This window comes from Neovison vison, chromosome X, assembly GCF_020171115.1.
Source record: "Neovison vison isolate M4711 chromosome X, ASM_NN_V1, whole genome shotgun sequence".
NCBI classification, from domain to species: domain Eukaryota; kingdom Metazoa; phylum Chordata; class Mammalia; order Carnivora; family Mustelidae; genus Neogale; species Neogale vison.
In genome coordinates this window covers 104699144-104717904 of record NC_058105.1, presented here as the reverse complement: position 1 = coordinate 104717904, position 18761 = coordinate 104699144, and the positions used below count along the sequence as shown (strand labels likewise).

The 18761-nt window shown below is 37.5% G+C and overlaps 1 protein-coding gene across 7 annotated transcripts in view; it reads right to left on the bottom strand.

Annotated features, from left to right (window-relative positions):
* The window catches only part of DMD (dystrophin), a 1990807-nt gene that overhangs the window by 473158 nt on the left and 1498888 nt on the right, over nt 1-18761 (bottom strand). For all 7 annotated transcript variants that reach the window (XM_044235639.1, XM_044235638.1, XM_044235634.1 and 4 more), the window contains one exon: nt 16631-16820. In XM_044235639.1, coding sequence (XP_044091574.1) covers nt 16631-16820 — 190 coding nt within the window. The remainder of the gene's footprint in view (nt 1-16630; nt 16821-18761) is intronic.

The window sequence follows — 18761 nt, the reverse complement described above, 5'->3', positions numbered from 1 at the left end:
TGAAAGCAGCAGCAGAACTTACTACCATATTTCTTTTTCTTTTGTTTTACTGGGCCTTTTTCCTGTGATTTGGTGGATTTTATAAAAAGAGAAAAGTGTGTGGTTTGCATATTTCTCTTGCTTGTTCTCTCTCTCTCTCTCTTAAATCAATTCATTACTTTTAATTTTAATCACATTCATAACACTAAACATTTTATGTGCAAAAAAATAGATTTGAAGAACAAAGCTCAAATAAGTAAAACAACAAAAACTTGTTCAGATGAAATTTTCTTCTTGAATTAACCAAGGATGACAAACTTTATTTTTTGAGCTCACTTGCAAAAGAAGAATAAACATAAAGTTATAGGTATAAAACTATTTATTCAAAACAAATGCAGTTAGGGTCTTACTTATTGGTTAGTAAAATATAACTGAAGGGGTTATGCCTTTCTAAGAATACATAATTCATTCATCATCAAGGGTATGCAACAACTATCACACCACTCTCCTTTATTGTTTATCTTTAGTTTTTAAAAAAGATTTCATTAATTAGTTAATTAATTAATTTGAGAGAGAGAGACAGTATGAGAGTCAGGGTGAGGAACAGAAAAAGCGGAAGAAGCAGACTCCCTACTGAACAGGGAGCCCAATGTGGGGCTTCATCCCAGGACTTTGAGATCATCACTGGAACCAAAGGCAGATGCTTAACTGACTGAGCCACCCCATGTACCCCTCCTTCACTGTTTACCTTATATATAGTCCCAGACAGAATCTATTTTGACTGTAAATAGACACACACACACACACACCCCAAAACAAAGCAAAACTCCTTTTCCTTTTCTCAATGACATTTTTGAGAAATTGATTACAACCCAGGTCTTGTTTAACAAATGCATTTCTGTGAAAGAGAACATTCCTTAAATCAAGGCTGAGACATAATTATTAAAAATTTTAGCCAATAATACAACTGGTTTAAGGTATAGAAATCAACCTGAGAAAATAAACTTTCCTTCTAATACTGTAATTTCATCATGTTGGACTAAGTTATAATTTAATGTCATGAGCCATTAGATCATAATATTAAATTAATGATCATGGCTCACATGGCGGCATGGGCAGTTTTATATAATATGCAAAGGGAAAAAGAAAGAAAATGGTAATGTAAATCTTCTTTGGTACCATCTGGCTTATCTTTTTCCCCATGCCTCTCCAAAATAGTGGGAGGAATAAACAATACTACTATTCCTGACTGGCTAGGCATTGAAGATGAAGATATCAAATGAAAAATTCTCCAGTACAAGCAGAAAGTCTAGTCTTTTCTTCATTTCCTTCTCCTGCATAAGCACAGAGAATCTGCCCTACAGATTCAAAATTTGTCAAACTTCAGAGCTGAAATGGCCCTAAGCAAGCATCTGGTCCAGTGGTTCTCAAATTTAAATGGGCACAAGAACCACCTGGGGGCTCTTTAAATATGCAGATTCCCTGGCTCAGCCCTGGGGAGCCAGCTTCTGACACTGCATTTTTAATAAACTTTCCAAGTAAAGATGGTTCAGGTTGTATGTGAACGTGGGGAAACATTTCTTTTGTCCAGCATCATCATTTTCCATCAGATAAAACTTAGATTCCCAACGCTTCTAGATTCCCCAAAATCACACAGGTTACTGGTTAGGATCGGAACTTAGATCCCTTGACCTATAAAATAAGACACACTGCATTCTCCGATAATGTATTATTTCTATTAAAAGTCCCTCAACAATCTGTTAGGTCATGGGTTTTTTTCTTTTCTCATTGTGACAAAACATACATAAAATTCACAGTTTTAACAATGTTTAAATGTGTAATTCAGTGGCATTAAGTACATTTACATTGCTGTACAGTCATCACTACCATCTGTCTCCAGAATGTTTTCATCTTTTCCAACTGAAACTGTGTACCCATGAATCAATAAGCCCCAAATCCCCTCACCCCCTCCCCTGCTCTGTTCCTGGTAACCAATGTTCTACTCTCTGTCTCTATGAAGTTGACTATTCCAGGTACCTTTTAAGTGGAATGAAATAATTGTAATCCTTGTGTGCCTGCTTATTTCACTTAGCAAACTGCCTTCAAGATTTACCCACATTAGTTCATGTTGTGATTTGCTAAATCCTTTGAACTGCTTGCTCCAGACAATGTTCTGGCCCTTTAAGAAATAAGGTCCTATCATTTGTCCAGCATTGGCAGAGGCTGCTAAATGAGAGAAAGAATTTAAGAAGGGCAGTCCTCAGTGAGTGAAATAGATAGAGCCTGGAGGCAGGCACAGAGATGTGAAATGCATTTTCTGCCTAGTTGAAAGTCACTTGAAAACAAAAAAGAAATGAGAAGCGAGAAAGACAGAGGCAGAAGCACTAAGAGAATGGCGGGAGAGATGGATTAAACTGAGAAACCAAGACTTCCCGAAGGCTACCTTGTGCCCGGATTAGCGAGTAGAACTATGCAGACAAGCTTATTAAGAGATATTCTGAAAATTAATTGGTCCACACTGGTGTCCATGAGACCTGATATGATTAATGTGCCTTGGGACAAAGAGTAGAGAAAACAAATAGGGAAGTAAAAATGTACACATCTACATGGCTATTTGAAAAAGACTTTACTGCACTTAAGATTTACTTCTATCTTATATGGTTACTGCCATAAGTATTTTACAACTTTTTAAAAAAATATTTTATTTATTTATTTGTCACAGAGAGGGAGAGCGAGAAAGCGAGCACAGGCAGGCAGAGTCAGAAGGAGAAGCAGGCTCCCTGCCGAGCAAGGAGCCCAATGTGGGACTCGATCCCAGGATGCTGGGATCATGACCTGAGCCGAAGGCAGCTGCTTAACCAACTGAGCCACCCAGGCGTCCCTATTTTACAACTTTTAAGTAAGAAGGGAAGTTATTTGATATATGTTCTGTTAAAAAAAATTAAAATGCTTAATTTTTTAAAAACAGCAGTGCACTAGTATATATCTAATTTTTTACCCTGGGGCAGGGCCAGATGATGCTTCTCAGAGAAGGTGGGTTGGCCCAGGCTTAAAATAGGAGTTAGCCAGGTAGAACAGGAAGAAAGGCTATTCTGGGCAAAGAGAACCTCTTCCTTTGACCTGGATAATGCCTACTTGCTATTGAATATTCAGTTCCGTATCTTTTACAAGAAGCTTTTTGTGGCAACCGCTTAACATGCAAAACTTTCTAACACTTTCCCATGGAAAAGTAGAGTTCATGTCCCATCTCCTTAAATGTGGGCTCTGTGCTGGCATGACTAAAAGAGCATGACAGCCAGGGGCGGGGGGAGGGGGCACCTGGGTGGCTCAGTTGGTTAAGCGTCTGACTCTTGATTTTAGCTCAAGTCAAGATCTCAGGGTGGCAAAATGCCCCACATCAGGCTCTGTGCTAGGCATTGAGTCTGCTTAAAATTCTCTCTCTCCCTCTGCATAGCCTCTCTCTCTATGCAAAGCTGTGCTAGGTTTTGGCCCAGGCCTTAATACCAGCAGCTTCAACTTCTTGTCCCTGGGATGGCTACTCTGGGAACCCAAAGATTATTTTGTGAAAAAAGCTCAAACTGCCCCTGGAGAGACCCACATGAAGAGGAACTGACAGTCAGCACCCATTTGCCAGGCATGTGAGTGAGCCCACTTGGAAGCAGATCCTCCAGCAGCTGGGCAGCCTGACCCAGCTGACATCATGAGAAGCAGAGACAAGCTCTCTCCACTGACCTCTCTTCAACTTTAGAGTGACTCACAAAAAGTGCAAAACTGTATTAAGCTTTTGAATTTGAGGCTGATTTGTTATGGAGTAAGGGGTCACCAAAATACCTCCCCTGGTCCTCGCAGAAGGTGTACAGGAGGTTCCACTCCTCTGGGAGACCAATAGAGTCTGCACTCACCTGAACTATATCCCTCAACTCCTTGGTTAGATCTCTCTGTTGTCCTGCCCCTTGTCCCTCTGGTATCAAGTCCTCTTTGGAGTCAAGTACAGCTCTTACCAACCTTTGGATTCTCAAACATCTTTGCTGATCTGTGGCAGATCTAACTCTAAATGGCTGACCTTAGAAGTCATGTTTGGGAATCCACTCCAAAAGTATGCTTCTCCTGTCTGTATACCTTGCATGAATTAAACATTTCTTTTAGGTCATGTGTAGTAAATGAACTTAGAGTTGTCTAACCCATTTAGTGGTTGCATCCAAATAATGACCATTGGTTTCTACTACCAAACAGAAAATGTTGACACCTTCCCACAGCCAGTAAAAATGCTATCTATACTCATTCCAGGTATTAAAACTGCAATGTACAACAGTTTTCCAACCATTTGCGAAACTACTGTAAAAACTAAAAATAGAATTTACGGAGTAAATCATTGGGAAGAATGCCTGGTGAAGCAGTTCATAAATATCCAGGTCTCATTCTATTTGGGGCTACGGCCTTGAATTGAATCCAATATTGAATTGTTGAATTGAGAGCAAAGGATAGAAGTGGAATGTGGTCAGCTCCAGAGAGGAGGGGATATGCTGCTTTCTGCAGAGAAGTCCTTTTTCTCTAACTCCCAAAGAATAATATATTGTAAAATGTTGTGGAGGTGAATAGAAATTAGAGAGGAGAGAATTTAAAGATAACATTTATAAAGACTCAGATCATTGCTAAGTCATCATCATCATCACCATCACCATAATAATAATATTGAAGAGTCAACTTGTTAATAGAACCCTCAAGGACAAATACAGATGCAGGAGCAAACAAAAGTAATTTGTGGCTTTCTCACTATCAGGAAATAGACATTCTTCCATCTCGACTAATATGATCTCCAGTGGGGAATGATTTATTTCTCTCGCATTCATGAAACTCTCTTTCATAACCAGGTGTAATGGCTTCTTTTACCTCTATGGGGAATGACTGATTTATGCATAGACCTTTGCTCAATAACCTTTCTTCAAAGATTGATGCCGTTAAAAATGAAAAAAGATGTGAACTTTTTGACATTTTATTTTAATGTAATTTAGAAAACCATGTAAACTGCAAATGGACCTCATGCAGAATGAAAATCACATGCTGATCACTGAAATTATTTTGAATACTATTCATCTTTAACTAATACCTGAAATGTTTTATTATCAGAATTATGAAAGGCACAAGGGACACCAAGAAAGTTCATTTCAAAGATAATTTGTAAATACAGGATTGAACATCCTCTTATTTGGTCCCCCCAATTCACACTTCTAGAATTTTCTTTTTTTTTAAAGATTTTATTTATTTATTTGACAGAGAGAGATCACAAGTAAGCAGAGAGGCAGACAGAGAGAGGAGGAAGCAGGCTCCCTGCCGAGCAGAGAGCCCGATGCGGGGTGCGATCACAGGACCCTGAGATCATGACCTGAGCCGAAGGCAGAGGCTTTAACCCGCTGAGCCACCCAGGTGCACGACTTTTAGAATTTTCTAACTGGAAGTGGGTGCACTGCTACCCACCATACAAAGGAGTATCTTTTTTTTTTTTTTTTTTGCCCAGAAGTTCTCCTCTGAAAGACCACTAGCCCTCAAAAATAGATCCTTGAAGATTGGAGGATGGGAGGAGGAGAAAGTGACATGATATTCTTTTACTTTTTTGAGCTTAAACTTTGCTGCACCCTTTCTGTTCTTGTTTGGAGAAGGCTTGAAATGACATAAAGCTCTGGCAGAGATCAAAGAAAATGAAATGATGAATCCCAGACTTCTTGTTGTCTTCAGTGCTACTGCTTCATAGGTTACGTTTAAAACAACTATATTGTGGGGGGGGCACCTGGGTGGCTCAGTGGGTTAAAGACTCTGCCTTCAGCTCAGGTCATGATCCCAGGGTCAGGTCATATTCCCAGGGTCCTGGGATCGAGCCCCGCATTGGGCTCTCTGTTCAGTGGGGAGCCTGCTTCTTCCTCTTTCTGTCTCTGCCTGCCTCTCTGCCTACTTGTCTGTCAAATAAATAAATAAAATCTTTGAAAAAGAAAAACAACTATACTGCGGCTGCCTGGGTGTCTCAGCTGTTTAAGTGTCTGCCTTCAGCTCAGGTCATGATCTCAGTCAGGGCCCTGGGATTGAGCCTTGCATTTGGCTCCCTGCTCAGCAGAGAGTCTTCCTCTCCTTCTCTCTCTGCTCCTTCCTCCTGCTGCTCTCGTGCTCGCTCTGTCTCTCCCAAAAGAATAAATAAAAAGTCTTTGATAAAAATTTTAAAAACTTTATTAATTTTATTAGCACAGTTATAAGCCATTGATGTGTCTTCCAATGTTGTCAGACTGGAAAAAACAAACTGCTTTCACTAAAGTGTGTTTCAGGGAATCTTAATACCTGGTATCTGGTTGAAAGAGAAGGGCATGTAAGCTAATAAATATTTTTCCTTCAAGGAGGGCATTATGAAAGATAAACTACCTTTTTAAAATTTTCAGTGTAGTATGTTTATCTTCAAGAATCGGGGTGTTAAGATTTGTTTCTACTTGAAGAATTTAGTTTTCAAACATGTCAATATAGACATTTAAGAACTAAAATCTATTGAAGACTATTAATCTGTTCTTGGTTAGACAAGATAAGGCTTTTTGTTTTTTAAAAATCAGAGTTCCAACACTTATATGCCAATATTTCAGACAGTTTCATTCATGCATTCATTCATTCCTATTAAGTAGTTTCTCACTCAAATCAAATGAAGAATTGTGTCCATAAAGAGTCTATAGTGAAATAAGCAATATAAGAATTTATTTATAAAATACATTTGTATGTACAAGGCATCTCTCTATATAATGTTATTAGTATTAACAGGTGTGTACATATCTGTAGAACCTGATAATAGTAATTATGTAATAATGATAGCTATGTTTAACTGGTTTCTTATATGGCAAATAATGTTTAATGCACTTCACATATATTGATTTGCATCACTCTCACAACAACCTGATGAGGCAGACATTATCATTACCTCTGATTTACAGCTGTATAAACTGAGGGCAATTAAGAAATGTGTCCACAGTCAGTGAGTGTTTGGAGAAGGGTTTAAATCATGATTTAAACCCAGGTAGTCAGGTTTTAAAGCCCACACTATTAAGAACTATCCTCTCCAGCCTCTCAGATACAATATAGAAAGCCCTAAACTTCATTGAAAATGAGTATGGACCCTGGGAAATAATATGGGGGTTTCAGAGGAGGGTGGGGAGAGAGTGTATCAGTGTGATGGGTATTGAGGAAGGCACATACTACAATGAACAATGGGTATTATACTTAACTAATGAATCATTGAACACTACATTAAAAAGTAAATATGTACTATACAGTGGCTAACTGAACATAATAAAAAATAAATAAAATTGGACTAAAAAAATAAAGTGCAGAGAAATACCTGTGGAAATGGAAAGGGGGCAAGATGTCTTCCACCTGGGGGCCTAATAGAAGAAGGGAGGGTTTCAATATGGCTTTCTTTGACAAGTACGTAGTGTCAGGGTAGACTGAGATGAGGAAAAGGAATCCCAAGGCAAGAAACAAGGTCATCAAAAGAAGCAAAGGAGTCTAGCTAGCTGTGCATTTTAGTAGGAGTTGAGGGTACATGGAGAAGAAAATAAATAGGATTAGAAGTTAAGATGGGGATCCCATTCTGGAGGGCGAGGTAAAGGCATGTGCAGAATACTCTGAAGGGTTTGAGAAGTCATAAAAGGTGTTTGAACAGGAGAACTATGTATTCTTTCATTTGACAAATATTTACTGAGTACATATCATGTGCTGGGCATTGTCTTGGGCAATGGGAATCTACAAGGGAATAAGGTAGATAAAATCCCTCCCTGTATGGAATTTCTAATCTATATATAATCCAAGACATGCCTTAGGAAGCTTCCTTTGAAATGGCAATCGGCAAGCTGGACTGTACCCACGCAGATGGCAGAAAGGAATGGAGAGCCATGATCAATCCTAGGAGCATGAATTTGAGTAGTGGTTAAGAAACTGGAAAGAAAGCATTGGGTGCAAAGGATTTGGGGGTGCATAAAATTATCTAGAAAATGAACTAGAAAGTTGGGCAACAAGTGAAGAGATGTATGAAGGACTATTTGGTTTAAAATCTGACAGAAAAGATGGTGGCGTGATGAATCGTGGGACAGGAGGTGAAGACCTGATATCCAAGATATGGCCCATTTGGGTCACATTAAGTTTATGATGTCTGTGATACGTTTGAGTAAGAAATGCCCCACATACAGTAAGAAATATGGGACTGATACAGGAAAGAGATTAAAAAAATCTTCAAATCATTGAATTAAAGGAGGGTGAAGGACAGTTGCCTAGTCTAATACCTACAACATGAGAGACACTTAATAACTACTGACCATCGAATGAAGGGAATGAGATTAATGAATGAAGAAAAGACAGCCCATAACTGGTTCTCAGGTAAAGAAAGAAGAATGAGTAGAGAGGTAGGAGAAAATTAGTTGAACAGAAAACCCCAGCAAGTCAAAAGGCCAGACATTCCCCTGAAAACTGTGGAGGGCAATAATCACAAGTGATGCAGAGATTTCTAGGGCAGGAAAGACTTGGTGAAAGCCTTTGCATTTGGGATTTACAGTGGTTTCATAGAGAAGTTTTTCATTTGAGAGGTCAATGTCGAAACTAGACTGGAAAAGGTGAAGGGAAGTTGGATATTTAGGAAGTAGGAATGTTTCCATTAGTCCACAAATTCCTATTAGGTGAATTCTTTGAGACTTACTTGTTGTTATGTTGTGTCTTTGCCTGGAAGGCCAAGTCAGTTTAGAGGAATGAGAAGAGGAGTAAGGTGAGTCGAAGGTCAGAAGGTCAAATTTAGGTTCAAAGAACTCAATTCTCTGTATATAGTGGTGTGACCTTGTCAGAAGTTACCCAACCTCTCAAAGCTTTGATTTTTTTTCATCTGTAAGAAGGGTAAGATGATAGTACATCATGCAAGCAATGCACCCAATACATTGCCTAGCACAGAATACTATTTCTTTTAAAAAAGTGAGTTATTACCATTATCTATCCTAATAAATGGATGAGTACATTGTGTTATTCATCTCAGGAAACTAAACATTTACTTCACAGGCTCTTAATTTTAACTATTTTCCCCCAATCTGGTATGCTGAAACTCACATTTGTTCATTTTCAAGGAAGGCACAATAGCTACATTACTATAACATCTTTAATTTTACCCTCCTCAACTGAAAATAAAAATAATAAGAGTACCAACACCAAACGTTTTCTGGGAGAATATCAGAAAATGAAAGTAAAAGTGCTTCATCAGTTATAAAAATGAAAAATTTAGCAATCATTATTCGCATTAATTAATATAACTTTGATCCATTGATTTTAAAGAGTATATTATTGGTTTTATATATTCAGTTGGACTTTTGTCATATCATTAATAAGGATCTTTCACTTGAAAAAAGCTTTCTCAAAGTGCTTTTATATTTATTACCTTATAAGATCCTCACAAAAGCTCTGTGAGGAATAAAAGACAACGGCTATTAGGGGCTATCAAAATTGACTTTTCAGTATTCACAGTATCCACTTTCCTATGTGGGCCTTCCTTTTAGTTTGTATATCTAAAATTATAGCATCCTAGAACTGAATTACAAAGTTATTCAATTTAGTGCTTTCCATGTATCAGTCTAAATAACAGGTAATTTTAATGGCAATATCCAGAACAATAGGTTCTAAAGTTTTCAGTATGTTCAATTAACATGTTAACATACATAAGAGACTGTGGTAGCATAACCCCTATAACCAAGTGACTATACTCGTATTGCATTAAACTGATTATGTTTCCATCATTGGGCAAAGATGAATTCTTATTTTCTATAGTTAGTCTTCCTTTCTATAGGAGATAAAACACCAGTCTTAAACATTTGTCTTCATTGACTCCTTCTTCTAAACTTTGAATTATTTCACTGTTTCTTTTTGGATTATCCCTGTGATCTACAGGGATTTGAGGGTCTAGACCTAGAACATGAGAAAGTTCTGAATGTGGTAAGATGATAAGCATGGGGCTCCTGAATCTATTTGTGAATACTGCAATTCATAATACTGTGGAAACATATGACTTTTTTATAGTAGCTACATGAGAATAAAAGGAAAACATAAAATCTGCCATGTTTGTGTAAGAGAAGAAACAAACTGTCTTCATTGGGAAGTTTTTCAAGATCTTAGATTTATTACTCAAATTACTTTTACTTTTTCCAAGGTAGGAATTTTACACTATGGCTTTGCTACTGCTTTGCCTTTTTTCAAGGTTAAACCATTAAAAGCATCCCCTTAGCTGTGCCCCTTTGAATAACCTAGAAAATGGCATCACTTAATACTAATTCTGTGCTGGAGTAAGTGGTATTTTGGTGGCCTCTATGTGTACTTCTGAATGGACTGTGGAGAAAACCAAGTCATGATTCATGTGTAAAATCACGTATTTCTCTGGCTGCCATGCTAATGTCCTTCAAGTTTGTATTTTTGACCTAGAATCTGTATCTACTCCGAATTTTAGATCCACATTCACAACTGATTAAAGGAGGTGAGAATTTCACCTTTATGATGCACAAACACCTCCAAACTGACCACATTATTGACTTCCCTGTCCACAACTGGCTGCCCTCTTGATTTCTACAACTCCGTGAAGGCACTCAGTCACACCAAGTGGTAAGCAGTCAGTGACTCCTCATCATACCTCAGGATGTTCCCTTACCTCTGCGTCCCATAACATACATGATGCTGTTGACTTTCACCTCCAAATAACTCCTACATTGGTTTCATTTGTTCAACTTCAGCACCTTAATTATTATTTCTTACTGGAACAGTACAGAAAAACTTTCTGACTATGGTTTCTAGACAGGTTTTATATCCTTCAATACATTCTCCTCTCAACAATCAAAGTGATCTTTCAAAAGTATAAGTCTGGTTAATCTATTTCCTTGCTTAAAACTATACTGTGACTAGGACTTCTCAGAGACTACAGATGAATTCCCAACTCTTAAAGGCAGGTGGCCAAATGGATAGAAAGACAGCTTATGCAATATTGAGCCCTCTGAGTTCAACACACTGCCCCTCAAGAGGGAATTTTACAGTATCCTATTATTTAATCCTCACAAATCCTGTGAATGTTATACTCACAGTAGAGAAAAATGATTTAGACTTAGAGGCTAGACAACAAGTAGGAGAATAAGTGGTCTTCCTGCCTACAAGGCCCATATACTATTTACTATATCCTGATGTTTTTCTACATAATTTAGCCCCAGCTGACATTTCTGATCTCACTTCTTATAACAACGATACTCCTGCCACACAGAAGTACCTTCAGATTTTCAAATTCCCACAATGCTCAGGACTTTGAACATGATATTGCCTTTGCCAAAATTTTTCTTTTCTACTCTGTATACCTAGCTAAGCCCTAATCTTTTCTTCTAATGTTCTCTGAGCAGAGGTTCTCAACATTGTCTAGACATCAGAATCATGGGCAGGACATCAATCTCATGTGAATCTCTACAGGTTGGAGCCAAGGGATTAGCATTTTTAAAAGCTCCTCCTCAGGCACTTGGGTGGACAGTTCATTAAGCATCTGACTCTTGATTTTGGTTCAGGTCATGTTCTCAGAGTCTTAGGATTGAGACCTGAGTTGGGCTCCACACTCAGTGGGGAGTCTTCTAGAGATTCTCTCTCTCTCTCTCTCCCTCTCCTATTGCCCCTCCCCTCTGAAAAGAATAAATAAATCTTTTTAAAAAAGCTCCTCCAATATGTTAGGTAGATGGGAAACACTGTTCTAGGTGAGCTTCCTGGCCTCTATGGAAGGCTTAAGCATAATCATCTGTTTTCACTAGACCCCGTCTAGCCCTCTAACACTGATCATACTACTATAATTTGCCTTAGCATATGTATTTTCACCTCTGGAATATAAGGATTCCAAAGGCAGATGTCATATTCTACTATAGAGGATTTTGAATATATCCAGTATGCACATTCTCATTCTCTCTCTCTCCCCTCCTCTCCCTCACACACGTACAGAGCTGAAACCAAAGTTTCACAAAAAAAACCCTGATCCTTCCTTAAGAGTGATGGAGTCTGTCATTTCCTATTCTATTCTGCTAATTTCATTCCTTGCTATTTAAAAATTGTGATGCTAAGTAAAATAAATCAGATAGAGAAAGACAAATACTATATGATCTCTCTTTTACGTGGAATCTAAAAAACAAAACAAAACAAAATTAGCTCACAGATGCAGAGAACAGATTGGTGGTTGCAAGAGGCGGGGGGGGGTGGAGAAATGGACGAACTGGGAGTTTTTGGTTTAAAAAATTAAATAAAAGTAAAAAAATATTGTGGATTGATGCTCATTAAATTGATTACACAACCTAATACTTTGTCCAAACTGTGTTTAAAAAACATCTCTGTAATCATGTTTGCGCAAGTCCTAACAGCACACAGATGTTTACAACAGATTTCATGGTATAGTCAAAGTTCTTAAGGAAATTATATATGTGTGTATATATATATATGTGTGTGTGTGTATACATATATATATACATATATATATATATATATATATGAAAGTTTTACATATCCTAAACAGTAGGCAGCATCACCAGGCAAAAGAAAAATATCATGATTAACTTTCATATTTTTGAAAAACCAAAGTAGAAAGCTTAAAAAAATGTATAAAATTCAGTTCAAATTATAGCAACAGAAAGGAATACACAAAGGGTTTCCTTTTCTTAGAATTAGGGATCCTCAGATTACCTCTCTATTCTTAGATGTCCCAAGAAAGATGACAATCCAATTTATTCAGAATACTAATCGTGTTACTAAGATTGTATTCTTCCTTCTTCCTTTGGAATTAACCAGCAAGCCAAGATTTTTTTGTGAGAACACTAAAGAAGCTACTTCCTCAATTTCTTTTTTTAAATGTTATTTGTTTTATTTTTTATTTATTTCTTTCTTCCTCAAGGAAAACAAATACACATACATTGGATACCCTTTGTCCCACATCTATACTTCTCCAATTTCAATAATGTACTAGAAATCTAAGCTTTCTTAATCAATTTAGAGGTGCATGCTGATGTACAATTCAAAGTTTATCAAATTCATCTCTCTGGAAAAATTTTCTTTAATAGAAAAAGAATTTTTATGATGGGGGTGGGGAAGGAGATGGGGTGAAATGCATGAGCTTAGAGAAGAAACTGAATTTAGAGCTCTGGCCTGAGACAAGATCCAGATCACAGAGGAAGGAATCTCAAATATTAATTGTTCATAGTTTCTCTTGCTGAGAAAAAGATCTTAATTACACCTTTAAAAATTATTTATTTATTTGACAGACAGAGATCACAATTAGGCAGAGAGGCAGGCAGAGAGAGAGGAAGGGAAGCAGGCTCCCCACTGAACAGAAGCCGGATGCGGGGCTCAATCCCAGGATGCCGGGATCATGACCTGAGCTGAAGGCAGAGGCTTTAACCCACTGAGCCACTCAGGCGCCCCTTAATTACACCTTTATGACCACCTCTCTCCACCATGTACCCACAACCACACACCTTCTTTATAAGCTGGTATTATAACAATCTCATAGGGATGCTTAGCCAACCAGTTAAGATTGGCAGAATTCTTATGGAATATTAGCAAAGATACAGAGTCTTCTCATTTTTAGTTAGTTACCCACGGTTTTATGTTAGAACTTGGAATTCAGGATATCTTAATTCTCTGGGGCCCAAAGGAGAAATGTTTTGGACACAGGAAGTATCTGATTCAACTATGAATATAGTTCTTCATTTTAAAGATAAATTTGCAATGTAAAAATTCTCAGACTGTCGCCTCGCAGGGCTCTATATGATATTCTATAAAAAAATATTGGCTTTAAAATTCCAGTTAGGCTTTCAGAAATAACACTATTTATAAGAAAAAAATCTCCTCATCCTGAAGTGTAAGGACAACTGTAATGTCCTTGCTTTTTGTAAGAAAACTAAACAAGCATTTTTTCTAATATGAGGAAGGAATCTTAATGGCTTTTAGAGTGAAATTACTCAGATTAATTCCATTCAGGAAGCATATGCTTCATAAAACATGTATTCTTATAGAACCCATGAATTGTGATTATTGCTGAGAGAATTAAATATCCTATGAAGTGGATTGTAAATAACAGTGATACTCATTCTAACAAGAGCTGGGGGGTCTCCATATATAGAAGAATTGATTGACAGTCATTAAGCAAAAACATATTTTCGAGGGTTTTCACACAACGCCCCCCCCCCCTCCGTATCCATTCAGCAGCATTTGTACGAAGCAAAACATCAATGCTTTTGGGAAGACAGATGTATTGGAATCTGCTGGGAGAGCTGATGCTCTGGCTAGGCATTTGGAGTTTCCTTTTTTAATATGTAAGAATTATTTTCACTCTACAGCATGAATCAAACAATGAACATAATGCTACCAGCTTCTTCGAACAAAGTGCAAAGGCCTATTATTATACTTTTTTCCTTCACACATATTATAGAAAGTTCCTTTTGTTCAAAATTTAAAAAAAATATATCTTCAGAAAGAAAAAAAAGTAGAGAGTTCCATTTAGCTGAAATACTGAAATTGCATGCAATCTCTGAAGATATGTGGTTATATTTACTTTCAAGCTTGGCATTTCCATTCGTTGCTTTAAAATCCCGGTACCTTAATTCGAATCTATCACTTGAAATGTGCCATTAACAACAATAATCAATAGTTTCAGTAGTTTCGAATATTTTCCATGACATCCCCAAATCTTTCATCAAAATACCATTATCCAGTCATCTAACTGCAAATCAGAGCTGGCTATAAATGTCATTTCTATTCATAAAATGTAGTTTCAACCTCAGGCAACTGGAATTTATAGAAAGCCCAGTATTAACATGGAGGGAATGAGAAAATTATCTCTGTTTTAAAATAGTGTTGAGATCTCAGCTAGTCCTATTGTAATTAAGGGGGGGAAATGATATGTCTAAGGTTTTCAGGAACTCTAGGGGAGCTTTATATGGCTTTTAATAATAAATATTTCTTATGAGTAATATAGCACAAACTAAGAAAGTGTCCTCTGGAAAAAGAAAAAGAAAAAGAAAAAGAAAGTGTCCTCTGCATAACTTTGAGCTGTTTTTGTTTAGAGATCCAAACACAAAATGCAGTTTATTCTCCAGTCTCCCATAGGAAATATAGTTTAAAAACACGGCAATCTTTTTCTTTAATCATTCAGAATCTTGCATTTTCTCAGAATTTTCACTGTATAGTAATGCAGATAACATATAGGAGATACATGGATGTATCTTGGCCTTCAATCAGACTTGTTCACTAATTAAAGGGATGCTTAATTAAATCCTTATTATAAAATTATCTCTTGGATTATTCTTCCTTTTCAAAGTAGTCTGCTAAAAAACTGACTTAAGGTTTTATTATTTATCTAACACAGCTGCTGAGAATATGTAAGCCCACATATTTATTAAAATTCTAGGTGGTTTCATAGGTACTTAAAGGGAGAAATACAATTTTATTTATGAAATATTGTAAGTTAAATAAGTTACAGCAGAACATTTTCTACCCATTCATCTAAGAGTGACCAAAAAGTCTAACTTTGCATAGCTTTTACACTCTTGAGCCATGGGACATATCTACAAAGATAAAAGCAGGTATTGCTCTAAATGAGCTACTTCAATAAGGAAACTAACTCAACACACATTGTGGAATAAAGATTCCTCTGAAAACAGAAAAAAAGGGAGGAGAAGGGAAACAAGGAAAGGACGAGGAGAAGAAACATTGTTTATTATGGTCTGATCGTGGAAGTATTTTTCAACCTAGTATACACCATCACCTTTTCTCATTATAATTTAAGTATATAGAAAAAAGAAGTCCAAAAGCTTGATCATATTATTTTGATACTCTAAAGTTGATTTGAGATATTAGTAAAGTTCCTGTATCAAGTCAGAAAACTCAAGTATACCTAACAAAACTCCATAATAGTTCGTAAAATTATATCAGGCACTGAGAATAAAGTTAAGAGCCTCCTTGAACCAAGACATCATTTAAACAAAACTGCCCTAAACTTCTGTTTTCACTGTTTATGCATATGAAACTTTATAGGAATAATTTTTGTTTCCAGGAAAAACAATTGTCTGAATATTGTATGATCGTTAACTATGACAAATTTAGTCATCTCATTTTTCTTTTTACAGAAAGTGTTGGGAAGAAAGCTACAAAATGCCAGATTAACATTTCAAAATGTATTTGAAAGTAATGAAGGGAAACTGATTCAGTTAGCAACGCTAAATAAAACAGACAATTCATACAGATGCTTTCCCTGTAAAATATTAAATAAACAATCCAAAATGGCAACTTCTTCCATTTAATAAACCACTCCCTAATTCATTTCTTGGAGCAAAGTTTCTCCTTGGCCAAAGCTCTGGTTTTATGGGCAAGGTTTCCCTGGTCAAAAACATGTATCACTTCGAAGACTGGGACATTAAATGAAATACTAAATGCCTTTTCCTTCTCCTTCTGAGTCTTCCCCTCTTGCCCACATGCTGCACCATACCAGGCCATAGAGAAGATGCACTTTACTTTGTCCCCAGTATATCAGTTATGAGGATAGACGCGTGAATTGTTCATCAGGATTCACAAGAGAGCCAAGTAGAAAAGCTTCACTTACTTGCCATTGTTTCATCAGCTCTCTTACTCCCTTGGAATCTTCTAGGAGCCTTTCCTTATGGGTGGCATCCTGCAGGACGTTGGCAGTTGTTTCAGCTTCTGTGAGCCAGGCAAGGAACCTCTCCAGGTCCAGGGGGAACTGTTGCAGTAATCTGTGGGTTTCTTCCAGAGCAGCCTCTCGTTCACTCACTCTGCAAAGGAACAAATATCCAGATGCAGCTCTCCTCAGGTATCACAATGGTGCACCCAGCCCCCCCCCACCCGCCCCTGAAAAGAGCAAAGATCAAGGGACAAAACTATAATACCAGCAAAGGGGTGGGTTGTAGCTCAAAGTTGTCTTAAAAGCAACAACAACTAGAATAGTGTGTGTGTGTGTGTGTGTGTGTGTGTGTGTGTAAACTTTGTACAGTTTATATATGAACTTCCAAAAGCAATCCTTTTTAAAAAACTTGGTAGTTTTTTACTGGCCCATTGTGAAAACTTATTTTCATATGCAGCAAAAGCACAAGCTCATCTTTATAGGTAAAGTTCCAAAATCCCTACACCATGTTCATCTTTGGTGTTACCTGAGGCAGAAAGTCAGGGTTAGGTAGGCAAGGAAAAAGGTCAAGAAAATGCAAAGCTAGACCAGAAAGTTAAACACTGGAGGAAACAAGAGAAGGGGACTGGAGGAGAAAGGAGAACAGGACTAACAAGGAGAAAAATGACGTATTTCACAGAAACCATTGCGCAAGATACCATTTTGTATGACACTATGGTATTCTAATGGTTCTAACTATGGTGTTTGCTTTACATTTCACTATCCGATGGTCATACAACTGAGAATATTCTCCCAAGGAAAAGACTTCAGTGTGATGTAAAAAGTAAAGCCAAAAAAAAAAGACACATCTGAGTTCAAATCCCAATATCCTCTACCAGCTGTGTGGTATGGTAAGTTACTTAACCCCTCTGAGTCTGAAGTTTCTCATCTGTGATGCCTATCGCTGGGATGAGAATGAAAAGACGATGATGTGTGTCAAAATGACTGCCTCCCATGTACAGTTAGTTATACATTAGGGTTACTCAAACATACTCGTTCGCTTGGCCCACATGCCATTCCCCTTCCTCTCTCTCTTTTTTAAGGTTTTATTTATTTGAGAGAGAGAGAAAAAAAAAGTATGAGTGTGGGGGAGAGGCAGGGGGAGAAGGAGATTCCCTCCACCCCCCGAGCAGGAAGCCCAGTTCGGGGCTTGTACCCAGGACACTGAGACCATGACGGGAGTCAACCAGGTGCTCCCAACCTTCCTCTTATCTTTTAGAAGGGGTGAAACAAATTTCCTAATGACACACAAATCTAAAAAATTATTCATAATTTTTCTGAACATATATATACAGACTTATATATAAAACATATATATATAATTCATATATTGTGGATACACACACATATGCCCTCGGCAAATAATAACAGCTTGGAGGGAAAATTGCCTTTGGCAGTAACAGCCCCATCTAAAAAGATGCAGGTAAATTTTGTCTGCAATGAGGAAATTAGTACTCTATTTAAATGCCATATTTGCCTTCTATTACCACACAAACACTTTCTGGGATTAAACATAAGCTAAAAATGGATTTTAAAAAATTGAACACTTGAATATGATACACACTGCTTGTTAGGATGTGATTGTCAATAATTATGCAAAACTGCAATTTATTTCAGCAGCAACTTTATCATGGGATGTGCAAACCAGGCAATAAACAGCTCCTGCCGAGCCAGCGGCAGCGAAGCCCCCGGAAGAGCTGTTTATTCATCACGGGTGAGGTTTTTGCTGAGCCTACAGTCTTCCACAGTGTAGTTTCGGTGCTCATACTGGATAAAAATCTTCTGTCTGCATTAACTGGTGGAGAGGAGAATAGGTTTATGAGGATGCAGCTACTGGAAAATAGGAAGCTCTGCACGAAGCTATTTATCAGCCCCTAAATAAACTTTCCTGCTGCATAGCTGAAAGGTACCCTGGTGCCGGGGTTGGGCAAATCAGTTCAACCTTGCACAGTTCAGGGGCTGACCTGGACTGCTCACTCCCTGCTTATCTGGTTTGCAAACTATCAGTAGAGGGACAAAGATCAAAATCGTTATTTTTAAAATCTTTTTATTC